Consider the following 14,242-nt stretch of genomic DNA (forward strand, 5'->3'; position numbering starts at 1 on the left):
GTGTGTGTGTCCAGTGTGTGTGTGTGTGTGTGTGTGTTTGTCCAGTGTGTGTGTGTGTGTGTGTGTGTGTGTGTGTGTGTGTGTGTCCAGTGTGTGTGTGTGTCCAGTGTGTGTGTGTCCAATGTGTGTGTGTGTGTCCAGTGTGTGTGTGTGTGTCCAGTGTGTGTGTGTATCCAGTGTGTGTGTGTCCAGTGTGTGTGTGTCTATGTCCAGTGTGAGTGTGTCCAGTGTTTGTGTTTGTCCAGTGTGTGTGTGTGTGTGTGTGTGTGTGTGTGTGTGTGTGTGTGTGTGTGTGTTTGTTTGTGTCCAGTGTGTGTGTGTTTGTGTGTGTCCAGTGTGTGTGTTCAGTGTGTGTGTGTGTGTGTGTGTGTGTACAGTGTGTGTGTGTGTGTGTGTGTTTAGTGTGTTTGTGTGTGTGTGTTCTCAGTGTGTTTGTGTGTGTGTGTCCAGTGTGTGTGTGTGGCCAGTTTGTGTGTGTGTCCAGTGTGTGTGTGTGTCCAGTTTGTGTGTGAGTCCAGTGTGTGTGTGTGTGTTTCCAGTGTGTGTGTGTGTGTCAGTGTTACCATGCTAATTATTTACAGGGACACTGAGGAGTCACCATAAACCCTAAACCCTGGATAGAGTGGCTCAGTGAATGTGGAGTGGAATGTGTTCAGGTGGGTCAGTGTGTCAGAGGAGACTCTGTAGAAGGACAGAGTGCCGGCTGGCCAGTCCAGATACACTCCTACTCTGTGGGGTCTGGAGGAGGGGATGTATATGGTAGTGGACGTATTATTGTGCCAGGCAGTGTAACTGTTGTCAGAGCAGATCAGACTCCAGGACTTGTCATTGTATCCAAGACAACAGTTATAACCCTCTCCTCTCCTGCTGATTCCTTTATATGTCACTCCTATAACAGCCCCTCCCCCACTCCACTCTGCCTCCCAGTAACAGCGCCCAGTCAGACCCTCTCTACACAGCACCTGTCTCCAGTCCTCAAATCTCTCTGGGTGATCAGGATACGGCTGCTTCTCTCTCCTACGTGTCACCATTCTGTTCTCCTCAGACAGAGAGAGGAGTCTGTTTACTGTGTTTGGGTCCAGTGTGAGATCACAGACATCTGATGGATGAAACCAGACACAATATTAGAAATCATCATCATTCACATTAGAATGTTAACTCACTTTTCACTAATTCATTTAATGTAGATGTTTCTAGGTATCAAAAGGAGAAGTTAAGGTAACTTGAGATTTGTTGAATGATCATATGTTATACTGTATGGTAATATAAAACACACTTATTCCCATTAATTACACAAACACATCCTGAAAACACACAAACCCTGAACACACACATTTCTAATGTAAAAGTAACATGCCACACACACACACACACACACACACCCTGAACACACACACACACACACTTACACTGAACACACACACACACACACACACACACACACACACACACACACACACACATCCTGAACACACACACACACACACACAGACACACACATTGTCAAAGCAACTCTTTGTAAACTTTGGTGTCCCTGATTGTGCTTCTGTAGAACTAAAGCTGATATTTAATATGACCAAGTAAGTAATGATGGTGGTCTTTGACTTTGACTTCACTTGAATTAAGACTTATTCTTAGTCATATTCTTCACAGCAGTCAACACTCACATTTTCTAAGTCCAGGTTTCATTGTGATCTCTCCACCATGTTCCACACTGTAGCGGTAAGCAGAAGAACAGACAGTCATTGAGGGATACACCTGAACTCACACACACACACACACACACACACACACACACACACACACACACACACACACACACACACACACACACACACACACACACACACACACACACACACACACACACACATTCTTTATAAAACTTAGTCCAAGTGGTGGTCAGAATGTTTGTCTTAACTAGCCTGATAACTCCAACATGTCTGATATGAACATTGACATAAACCCTCTACATACTTGAGTTTCTCCAGTCTGCAGTGTGGATCCTCCAGTCCAGCAGAGAGCAGTCTGACTCCTGAGTCTCCTGGGTGATTGTAGCTCAGGTCCAGCTCTCTCAGGTGTGAGGGGTTTGACCTCAGATCTGAGGCCAGAGAAGCACAGCCTTCCTCTGTGACTAGACAGCCTGACAGCCTGCAAAGAGTCAAATCATATTAAAATCACACTGCTATTCTTTGGTGGTGAAAATAGTGGCAGTATATTTTTTCAACATTTTCAGATATATCAGTGTCCTGAAACCTGACATATCTATTCATAAATGAATGTATCATTATTAAAAATGACAAATTATCATAATATTGCTTGTAGAGAGAAACATGTATAGTACAAATATTTGAGTAGACTGACCAGAGCAGTTTAAAAAGCAGTATCAGTCAAAAGACAGACAGTGAGGTATCAGATTTAGATTGTATTGAGTATACAGTCCACACCATATCTAGTTTGACAGTGACGCTAACATTTTAAATGTGGCTCTATACTCCAGCATTTTGGATTTGAGATCAAATGTTTCATATGAGGTGACAGTATATAATGTAATCTTTTATTTTAGGGTATTTTAATACATATCTAATCCCCGAGCCGACTAGGTGAAAAATCTGTCGATGTGCCCTTGAGCAAGGCACTTAACCCTAATTGCTCCTGTAAGTCGCTCTGGATAAGAGCGTCTGCTAAATGACTAAAATGTAAATGTAATGTAAATATATGTTTCACCATTTAGAAATGAAAGCACTTTATGTATCTAGTCCCCCACTTTTGAAGAAGTCATAAGTATTTTGATAAATTCACTCATAGTGTATTAAAGTAGTCAAAAGTTTAGTATTTGGTCCCAAACTCGTTGGTTGCATTTGCAGTTTGTTTTGGTTGTGTTTTGGGTTATGTTTTGCCCGATAGTAACTGAATGGTGGATGATGACTGGAGTAATTTTCTGTCTAAGTGAGTAGATAACATGTTTCTAAATAGTACTAAATTAATCCTGATGATGCCATGATTATGAAAAATCATGAATGAATCATGAATAATTATGAATGAGAAAGTTACAGAGGCTACAACAAAACATGCTAACCTCTCACCATTACCAATAACAGAGGGGGTATGATCCTTGTTCCTCTGTAACTTTCACATTTATCATTACTCACGATTCATTCATGATTATTCATAATCATGGTAGCATCCACATGAATGTAGAGGTGTTCAGAAACATCTTCTATTCTTACTGACAATACAAGTGAAGTGACTCCAAAATGACAGGACATTATTCACTATTCAGTTTCTATTGGGAAAAACATTATCCAAAACACAACCCAAACAAACTGCAAATGCATTCAACAAGTTTGTAGAATAACAAGCTTGATGTAATCACTGTGGGTAAGGAATATGGGACCAAATACTAAACTTCTGACTAAATTAATTTGTCCTAATAATTACGACTTCTTCAAATGGGAGAACTAGACACATAAAATGCTGTCATTTCTAAACGGTAAAACAGATATGTATGAAAAACCTCAAATAAAAGGTGACATTCTGTACTGTTGCCTAATATGAAACATTATATCTCAAATCCAAAATGCTGGAGCATAGCTCCAAATTTAAAACTGTAAGCTTCACTGTCCAAACACATATGGTGTGGACTATGTGTGCCTGGTAAACACATGCGGATCTGGTGAACAGTTATCACTGGTTGACCAACTACAGGAATACTGACCTCAGAGTCTCCAGTTTACAGTGGGGATTCCCCAGGACAGCAGAGAGCAGCTTCACTCCTGAATCCTTCAGGTCATTGTTACTCAGATCCAGCTCTCTCAGGTGTGAGGGGTTTGACTTCAGAGCTGAGACCAGAGAAGCACAGCCTTCCTCTGTGACTAGACAGCTTGACAGCCTGTAAAGAGTCAAATCATATTAAAATCACACTGCTATTCTTTGGTGGTGAAAATAGTGGCAGTATATTTTTTCAACATTTTCAGATATATCAGTGTCCTGAAACCTGCCATATCTATTCATAAATTAATGAATGTTTCATTATTAGAAATGATCATATATTGATTGTAGAGAGAAACATGTATAGTATGAATATTTGAGTAGATTGACCAGAGCAGTTTAAAAAGCAGTATCAGTCAAAAGACAGACAGTGAGGTATCAGATTTAGATTGAATTGAGTATCCAGTCCACACCATATCTATTTTGACAGTGAAGATAACCTTTTAAATGTGGCTCTATACTCCAGCATTTTGGATTTGAGATCAAATGTTTTATTTGAGGTGACAGTATATAATGTCACCTTTAATTTGAGGGAATTTTTATACATATCTGTTTCACCATTTAGAAAAATAAAAGCCCTTTATGTATCTAGTCCCCCTTTTTCAAGAAGTCAAGTATTCTGACCAATTAACTTATAGTGTATTAAAGTAGTCAAAAGTTTAGTATTTGGTCCCATATTCTTTGAATGCAATGACTAAATCAAGCCTGTGACTGCCATGATTAGGAAAAATCATGAATGAATCATGAATAATAATTAATGAGAAAGTTACAGAGGCTACAACAAAACATGCTAACATCTCACCATTAACATCAAATAAAAGGTGACATTCTGTACTGTTGCCTAATATGAAACATTTTATCTGAAATCCAAAATGCTGGAGTATAGCACCAAATGTAAAACTGTAAGCTTCACTATCCAAACAGACAGTGAGGTATCAGATTTACCGTATTTTCCGCACTATAAGGCGCACCGGAGTATAAGCCGCAGCAGCTAAATTGAATGATGTGTACATATCTAAGCCGCACTGGACTATAAGCCGCAGGTGTTTTAATGTTTAATTACCATATGTAATGGTTCGTGCACAGAGGGGATTGTCGGGAAAGAGATGGCTGCTTGAGGAAGCTCCCATTTATTAACATTTCAACAAACAAGTTGCATATTTGCATAACGTATTCCAGCAAAATTAGTTAATAGCGTCACAATCATTTAACCACTTAACTTTGGTTATTTTTGAAAAACCTTGAAAAAGTGTGCACATCTTTGAATATTTATCTACATTATAGCCTACAGTAGTCCCATAACAAAAAACAAAGCTTACAGCGCTTGACGAGGCAATATCAATGGCTAAATTAAATGTGTTTTTTTTTTAAGTGCAAAATAAAGTGCCTGTAACACGACAGTAAGCGCGTAAACCTAAAGTTGCAGCAACACGGCTGCTTAAAATATACGGTAATCAGCCTACCAGAAAAGTCATTAATCCTCGTCTTCATCTTTTAGGCTAAGGTGCAGTACACGGCTGTAACCAGAAAAGTCAAGTCATTAATTTTCATCTCCGTCTTCTTCCTGCGTACTAAAACCACCAAAGTCCTCATCTTCAGTGTCGGAAACGAACAGGCTCAGTGTGGCTTCATTAGCCACTCTCCTCTCTCCTTCGTTGACGCGCTCAAAACCAACGAACTCCTCTTCGTCACTGTCGGAATCGAACAGCCTCTGAAGGGCCTCAGCTGTGGCGGCGTCCTCCTCTTCATCACACAGCAGTCCAGCCTTTCGGAACCCGTTAATGATCGTGGATGTTTTGACACTCCTCCAAGCTATCAGGATCCACTCGCAAACTTGAGCGAAAGTTGCTTTTCGCATGCGACCAGTTTTGGTGAATGATTTATCGCCGCTAGTTATCCACGCCTCCCACTGAACGCGTAGTGCCACTTTGAACGCACGATTGACACTGATGTCGAGTGGCTGCAGATGCTTCGTTGTGCCCCCAGGAATCACAGCTGGAATCGAGTTTGTGCTCTTGATGGCTGCTTTCACATAATCCGTTATATGGGCCCTCATGCTGTCCAAAACGAGCAAAGCTTTTTTTGGGCGAAAGAATCCTCCAGGGCGCTTGACGTAGCACTCATTCAGCCACTCATTCATTACGCTTTCCATCATCCACCCTTTCTTGCTGACTTTAAAGGAAATGCCGTTCAGGATCTTTTCTTTTGGCATTGTAATCCGCTTAAAAATCACCATTGGCGGAAGCTTTAATCCAGATGCTGTGCAGCCAAGAACACAAGTGAAATTCGTTCTCTCGTGGCCAGTGGTTTTCAACGTGATGGACGATTCACCTTTCTTGTTAACAGTCCTAGTGAGAGGCAGGTCAAACGTCAAAGGCACTTCATCCATATTTATGATCTGGTCCGGTCCGATGGAATATTCCTCTATCATTCTTTGTGTGAATTCGCCGAAGTTTGTTATTTTTTCCTGGTAGTCGGGAGGGAGTTGCTGACACACAGTCGTCCGCGCCCTGATGGAGAGTCCCTTTCGTCTCATAAATCTGAAACACCAGGATGGTCCACCTCTAAAATTTTCAATTTTCATTTCGGTGGCGACTGTTTCAGCTTTCAGTCGGATCTGCACGGTGGAAACACCTCGGCCGTCTGCTCTCTGTGTGTTCACCCAATCTTCAAGAAAGTCTTCAAGTTCGGGCCATCTCCTTTTATTACATAATAATAATAATAATAATAATAATAATAATATAATATAATATAATATATAATATAATAATATAATAATATATAATATAATATGCCATTTAGCAGACGCTTTTATCCAAAGCGACTTACAGTCATGCGTGCATACATTTTTTTGTGTATGGGTGGTCCCGGGGATCGAACCCACTACCTTGGCGTTACAAGCGCCGTGCTCTACCAGCTGAGCTACAGATTACCTCTGAAAGCTTTTTTTAACTTTTTGCATTGAGACATTTCTTCCCGCTGGCGTCTCCAACGTCTCACCATTGACTCATTGATGCCAAGGCTACATGCAGCAGCTCTATTTCCTTCTTTTACAGCCAGATTCACTGCCTTTAAGCTGCATCATATGCATTTCTACGTTTGTTTTCCATAATGAGGGTTTGTGCATGAAAACTTCCTTTGCACAAACTGTCTCGCTCTCATAATGTCTGTCTGTCTTGCTCTCGTTCTGTCTCTCGTTCTGTCTCTCGTACCACTCTCGGTTCCACTTTGACTTTTGCGCGCTACCTGTCTCACTCTTTTCCGTCCTCCAGCTTTTCCTGCTGGAGCCCGCCGCTTAAAGGTGGGGGGCGCGGACCGGTCATAGAGCCCATAGAGTTAAAGTTGGTGGACTGTAACCTGTAAAATCCATAGATTTAGGAGGTCTTCTAGTGGCCGTTAGCTGTAAAAATCCATAGATTCGCCGCACCGTTATATAAGCCGCAGGGGTCGAAAAATGGGAAAAAAGGCGCGGCTTATAGTCCGAAAATTACGGTAGATTGTATTGAGTATACAGTCCACACCATATCTATTTTGACAGTGAAGCTAACATTTTAAATGTGGCTCTACACTCCAGCATTTTGGATTTGAGATCAAATGTTTCATATGAGGTGACAGTATATAATGTCACCTTTTATTTGAGGGTATTTGAATACATATCTGTTTCACCATTTAGAAATGAAAGCACTTTATGTATCTAGTCCCCCACTTTTGAAGAAGTCATAAGTATTTTGATAAATTCACTCATAGTGTATTAAAGTAGTCAAAAGTTTAGTATTTGGTCCCAAACTCGTTGGTTGCATTTGCAGTTTGTTTTGGTTGTGTTTTGGGTTATGTTTTGCCCGATAGTAACTGAATGGTGGATGATGACTGGAGTAATTTTCTGTCTAAGTGAGTAGATAACATGTTTCTAAACATTACTAAATTAATCCTGATGATGACATGATTAAGAAAAATCATGAATGAATCATGAATAATAATGAGTGAGAAAGTTACAAACATGCTAACCTCTCACCATTACCAATAACAGAGGGGGTATGATCCTTGTGCCTCTGTAACTTTCTCATTCATCATCATTCACGATTCATTCATGATTCATTCATGATTATTCATAATCATGGTAGCATCCACATGAATGTAGAAGTGTTCAGAAACATCTTCTATTCTTACTGACAATACAAGTGAAGTGACTCCAAAATGACAGGACATTATTCACCATTCAGTTTCTATTGTGAAAAACATCATCTAAAACACAACCAAGACAAACTGCAAATGTATTCAACAAGTTTGTAGAATCACAAGCTTGATGTAATCACTGTGGGTAAGGAATATGGGACCAAATACTAAACTTTTGACTAAATGAATTTGTCTAAATAATTCTGACTTTTTCAAATGGGAGAACTACATAATACAGTACTTTCATTTCTAAACGGTAAAATATACAGTGATGGAAAAAAGTATTTGATCCCCTGCTGATTTTGTACGTTTGCCCACTGACAAAGACATGATCAGTCTATAATTTTAATGGTAGGTTTATTTGAACAGTGAGAGACAGAATAACAACAAAAAAATCCAGAAAAACGCATGTCAAAAATGTTATAAATGTATTTGCATTTTAATGAGGGAAATAAGTATTTGACCCCTCTGCAAAACATGACTTGGTACTTGGTGGCAAAACCCTTGTTGGCAATCACAGAGGTCAGACGTTTCTTGTAGTTGGCCACAGGGTTTACACACATCTCAGGAGGGATTTTGTCCCACTCCTCTTTGCAGATCTTCTCCAAGTCATTAAGGTTTCGAGGCTGAAGTTTGGCAACTCGAACCTTCAGCTCCCTCCACAGATTTTCTATGGGATTAAGGTCTGGAGACTGGCTAGGCCACTCCAGGACCTTAATGGGCTTCTTCTTGAGCCACTCCTTTGTTGCCTTGGCCGTGAGTTTTGGGTCATTGTCATGCTGGAATACCCATCCACGACCCATTTTCAATGCCCTGGCTGAGGGAAGGAGGTTCTCACTCAAGATTTGATGGTACATGGCCCCGTCCATCGTCCCTTTGATGCGGTGAAGTTGTCCTGTCCCCTTAGCAGAAAAACACCCCCAAAGCACAATGTTTCCACCTCCATGTTTGACGGTGGGGATGGTGTTCTTGGGGTCATAGGCAGTATGCCTCCTCCTCCAAACACGGCGAGTTGAGTTGATGCCAAAGAGCTCGATTTTGGTCTCATCTGACGACAACGCTTTCACCCAGTTCTCCTCTGAATCATTCAGATGTTCATTGGCAAACTTCAGATGGGCATGTATATGTGCTTTCTTGAGCAGGGGGACCTTGCGGGCATTGCAGGATTTCAGTCCTTCACGGCGTAGTGTGTTACCAATTGTTTTCTTGGTGACTATGGTCCCAGCTGCCTTGAGATCATTGACAAGATCCTCCCGTGTAGTTCTGGGCTGATTCCTCACCGTTCTCATGATCATTGCAACTCCACGAGGTGAGATATTGCATGGAGCCCCAGGCCAAGGGAGATTGACAGTTCTTTTGTGTTTCTTCCATTTGCGAATAATCGCACCAACTGTTGTCACCTTCTCACCAAGCTGCTTGGCGATGGTCTTGTAGCCCATTCCAGCCTTGTGTAGGTCTACAATCTTGTCCCTGACATCCTTGGAGAGCTCTTTGGTCTTGGCCATGGTGGAGAGTTTGGAATCTGATTGATTGATTGCTTCTGTGGACAGGTGTCTTTTATACAGGTAACAAACTGAGATTAGGAGAACTCCCTTTAAGAGTGTGCTCCTAATCTCAGCTCGTTACCTGTATAAAAGACACCTGGAAGCCAGAAATCTTTCTGATTGAGAGGGGGTCAAATACTTATTTCCCTCATTAAAATGCAAATCAATTTATAACATTTTTGACATGCGTTTTTCTGGATTTTTTTGTTGTTATTCTGTCTCTCACTGTTCAAATAAACCTACCATTAAAATTATAGACTGATCATTTCTTTGTCATTGGGCAAATGTACAAAATCAGCAGGGGATCAAATACTTTTTTCCCTCACTGTATATGTATGAACATCTTTAAATAAAAGGTGACATTCTGTACTGTTGCATAATATGAAACATTGTATCTAAAAACCAAATTTAAAACTGTAAGCTTCACTGTCCAAACACATATGGTGTGGACTATGTGTGCCTGGTAAACACATGTGGATCTGGTGAACAGTTATCACTTGTTGACCAACTACAGGAATACTGACCTCAGAGTCTCCAGTTTGCAGTGGGGATTCCCCAGGACAGCAGAGAACATCTTCACTCCTGAATCCTTCAGGTCATTGTTACTCAGATCCAGCTCTCTCAGGTGTGAGGGGTTTGACTTCAGAGCTGAGACCAGAGAAGCACAGCTTTCCTCTGTGACTCCACAGCCTGACAGCCTGACAGAGAGATCATCATGATTTCACAAACTGTTAATTTAACACCAGTAGTGTAGAAGGACAATGGCAAATGCATTTGGTTTATTCTCTTAAAAAACTTATAGATTCATCTTCCGTCTCCTAGAATTGTATGGTCATATTGTTAGACTAATGTAAACATCAATGCATTGATTCAATATGTTATTCAATAATAAATATGTCTCTAAACTGAATATTTATTCCTGATGATTAGTACTTAAATGTCATTTTATGTACTCACAGAGCAGCTCTGGAGGCTTTGACCACTGGCAGCAGCCTCAGAAGACCTTCCTCTGATCTGGAGTATTTCTTCAGGTCAAACACATCCAGCTCCTTTTCTGAAGTCAGCAACACAAAGACCAGAGCTGACCACTGTGCAGGTGACAGTTCTTCTTCTGAGAGACTTCCTGAGCTCAGGTAACTTTGGATCTCCTCCACTAGAGAATGGTCATTCAGTTCATTCAGACAGTGGAACAGATTGATGCACCTCTCTGGAGAGGGATTCTCCCTGATCTTCTCCTTGATGTACTTGACTGTATCTTCATGGCTCTGTGAGCTGCTTCTTGTCTTTGTCAGTAGACCTCGTAAGTGCTTCTGATTGGACTCCAGTGAGAGGCCCAGAAGGAAGCGGAGGAAAAGGTCCAGGTTTCCCGTCTCACTTTGTAAGGCTTTATCCACAGCACTCTTGTAGACAGTAACTTCAGTAACTTGCGGTTTGGCCATTAGATTCTCATTGTTGTTGATGAATGAGAGGAACACATATACAGCAGCCAGAAACTCCTGAATGCTCAGATGCACGAAGCAGTACACCTTGTCCTGGTACAGCACACATTCCTCTTTAAAGATCTGTGTGCACAATCCTGAGTACACTGTGGCTTCATTGACATCAATGCCAGCCTCTTTCAGGTCTTCTTCATAGAAAATCAGATTGCCCTTCACAAGCTGTTGAAAAGCCAGTTTTCCCAGTGACAGAATGCTCTCTTTATTCCAGTGTGGACCTGTCTCTTCTTTCCCAAGATACTTTTCATTCTTCTGTTTGGTATGAAACTCCACAAGGTGTGTGTACATCTCAGTCAGAGTCTTGGGCATCTCTTCTGTCTTGTGTTTCAACATGTGTTCAAGGACTATTGCAGAAATCCAACAGAAGACTGGAATGTGGCACATGATGTGGAGGCTCCTTGATGTTTTTATGTGTGAGATGATTCTGCTGGCCAGGTCCTCTGAATCACTGAATCTCTTCCTGAAGTACTCCTCCTTCTGTGGGTCATTGAACCCTCGTACCTCTGCCACCTGGTCAACACACACTGAAGGGATCTTATTGGCTGCTGCAGGTCGGGTAGTTATCCAGAGGAGAGCAGAGGGAAGCAGATTTCCCTTGATGAGATTTGTCAGCAGAACATCCACTGAGGTTGACTCTGTGACGTCACAACAGATCTTGTTCTTCTGGAAGTCTAGGGGCAGTCGGCACTCATCCAGACCATCAAAGATGAACAGAACTTTGTACTTGTCGTAGTTGGAGATTCTTGATTCTTTGGTTTCCATTGAGAAGTGATTGAGAAGTTCAATCAAAGTGTGTTTTTCCCTGTTCATCAAATTCAGCTCCCGAAAAGGGAATGAAAATACAAATTGGACATCCTGATTTGCTTTTCCTTCAGCCCAGTCCAGAATGAACTTCTGCACAGAGACTGTTTTTCCAATGCCAGCGACTCCCTTTGTCAGCACAGATCTGATAAGTTTGTCTTGTCCAGTTAAGGGTTTGAAGATGTCGTTACATTTGATTGCAGTCTCTGGTCTTGCTTGTTTCCTGGTTGTTGTCTCAATCTGTCTCAGCTCATGTTCATTATTGACCTCTCCTGTTCCACCCTCTGTGATGTAGAGCTCTGTGTAGATCTTATTGAGAAGTGTTGGGTTTCCTTGTTTAGCGATCCCCTCAAATACACATTGAAACTTCTTCTTTAGATTAGATTTGAGTTCACGTTGGCAAATCACAGCAAGCTCATCTAAATGAAGAAATAACACAGAGGATATTAATATTATATCTGTTTTAATGCGTACAGTATTCTAGGACTGTTATAAAATTTTAAATAAAAGTATTATATTGTTTATTATACTTATTATTAATATAAGTATTATTAATGTTGTCTCTCTCTCTCTCTCTCTCTCTCTCTCTCTCTCTCTCTCTCTCTCTCTCTCTCTCTCTCTCTCTCTCTCTCTCTCTCTCTCTCTCTCTCTCTCTCTCTCTCTCCTCTGTCTCTCCTCTTCTCTCTGTCTAAATTAATCAACACAACACATCCCTGCTGCTACTTGATGAGGTCACTAGGTGTTGTGTTAAGGCTGCTACAATATCACTGAGTTACACAGCTACTTTAGCTGTACTTTAGCTACAGCTTTTAAATGTTCTAAAACAGCATGCAACATGAGGCAGACGGCTCTTACTTTTCTCCAGTGTGTCAGCAAGCTCCCTCTGGTTCATTTTCCTCAGGACGTGCAGTGTGATCTTCAGAGCCCCCTCTCTGGCACTGCTCTCCTGCTTATCATCTTCAGCATCCACCACTTCCTTATCCTGCTTCTGACTCTCAAAGCCTTCTGGGAGTTCTGGACTAAGAATCCTCTTGAACATCTTGAGCTCGTTCTTCACAAATGTCATAATATTCTCTTCAAGCAACTGAAATAAATCAAGTAAATAAGTTAAGCAAGAGACTAAATGCTTTCTCATTAACATATTAATGAATGATTGACAGATCAACTTTACTTGAGGTAAACAAAAACAAATGTACATAACAGGACCACATACACTGAATATGGAGGCCAGGTCTGTTTGATGACTCTGGGAAGACTGACCACTGAGCATCTCTGACTCTGATCTCTCCTGTTGGTTTCTGGGGACAAAACATGAGATTACATTTCCTCATCCAGGGAGTGCACACACACACACACACACACACACACACACACACACACACACACACACACACACACACACACACACACACAGGGAGGGAATGTTGTGTTTGTTTAATATTGTTTCAGGACTATGAAAATGGAAAAAAGGATTAGCCTATGGATTATGAAAACAACAAAAAGAAATGGGAAAATGGGAGAGGAGAAATGACTAGAGACAGTGTTGTTTAACTCACTGACCATGACCCATGAGTTCTTCTTACCTTTGTTCAGTAGAAAAGTCTCCCTCTCTGAACTCTATAGGTTGACCCATAGACTTGTCACTCTTCATGGACACACAGCTGGGTACAGGGGAGGCTGGTCTCTCCTGCTTGATTGGACTTCAACACAACAGAGACAAACATTACGTCTCTCATCTACTCTGAGCTCAGATGGGGAAACATAACAAGAGTTTCATTCCAAAACGCTATATATATTCATTTTCAGAAATGTTTGTAAATTAGCATTTATTGTTTAAAGAAATTTTGAAAGAGATTGTGTGTTTTTTCACTAGCTAATCACGGCATTCAATGACAGACATGTATTTACATTTACATTTTCTTATCCAGAGCGACTTACAAATTGGAGCATTCACCTTATAGCCAGTGTTTTTTTTTTTTTGGGGGGGGGGGGTTAAGGGGGGGTAGAAGGATTACTTTATCCTATCCCAGGTATTCCTTAAAGAGGTTGGGTTTCAAATGTCTCCGGAAGGTGGTGAGTGACCTTGATGGTTTCATTTTAGAGAGACAAATAATCATGTTTTTTTGCTAAATGCTAAATATCTGCCTCACTCTCAGAGAAATAAGTAGTACTGCTAGGTTTTACACAGTAATAATATATCTGCCTCACTCTCAGAGAAATAAGTAGTACTGCTAGGTTTTACACAGTCAAATGTGACTGACCGGCTCGGTTACATAGCAAAATGTGAAATTGTGTTTTTTACATTGGATAAAAGTAGAGACTCAGCTAGAAAAAGGTATATCATACACTACAGTTGAGGAACAATGGGAAAGTAATTCTGCTTTGAAAGATGATAAACTTGTAACCTCAATTTTGAGAAAATGGCCTTTGAATGCTTTGGTTCACCTACTGGAGAGC

The 14,242-nt window shown here is 40.9% G+C and overlaps 1 protein-coding gene across 1 annotated transcript; it reads right to left on the reverse strand.

The window, feature by feature from the left end:
• Nucleotides 1-575: 575 nt before the first annotated feature.
• Nucleotides 576-13,382, reverse strand: LOC311124994 (NLR family CARD domain-containing protein 3-like; the record flags this gene model as incomplete). Its single annotated transcript, XM_084199082.1, has 9 exons — nt 13,369-13,382; nt 12,999-13,083; nt 12,641-12,869; nt 10,446-12,204; nt 10,013-10,186; nt 3,719-3,892; nt 1,978-2,151; nt 1,668-1,714; nt 576-1,099 (listed from the first exon to the last, which is right to left on the reverse strand). The coding sequence occupies exons 2-9, from the start codon at nt 13,053-13,055 to the stop codon at nt 576-578; spliced, it is 3,138 nt and encodes a 1,045-aa protein (XP_084055208.1). The 5' UTR covers nt 13,056-13,083; nt 13,369-13,382.
• Between the last annotated feature and the right edge of the window lie 860 nt (nt 13,383-14,242).

This window comes from Coregonus lavaretus, assembly GCF_964263955.1.
Source record: "Coregonus lavaretus genome assembly, contig: HAP1_SCAFFOLD_790, whole genome shotgun sequence".
NCBI lineage: Eukaryota > Metazoa > Chordata > Actinopteri > Salmoniformes > Salmonidae > Coregonus > Coregonus lavaretus.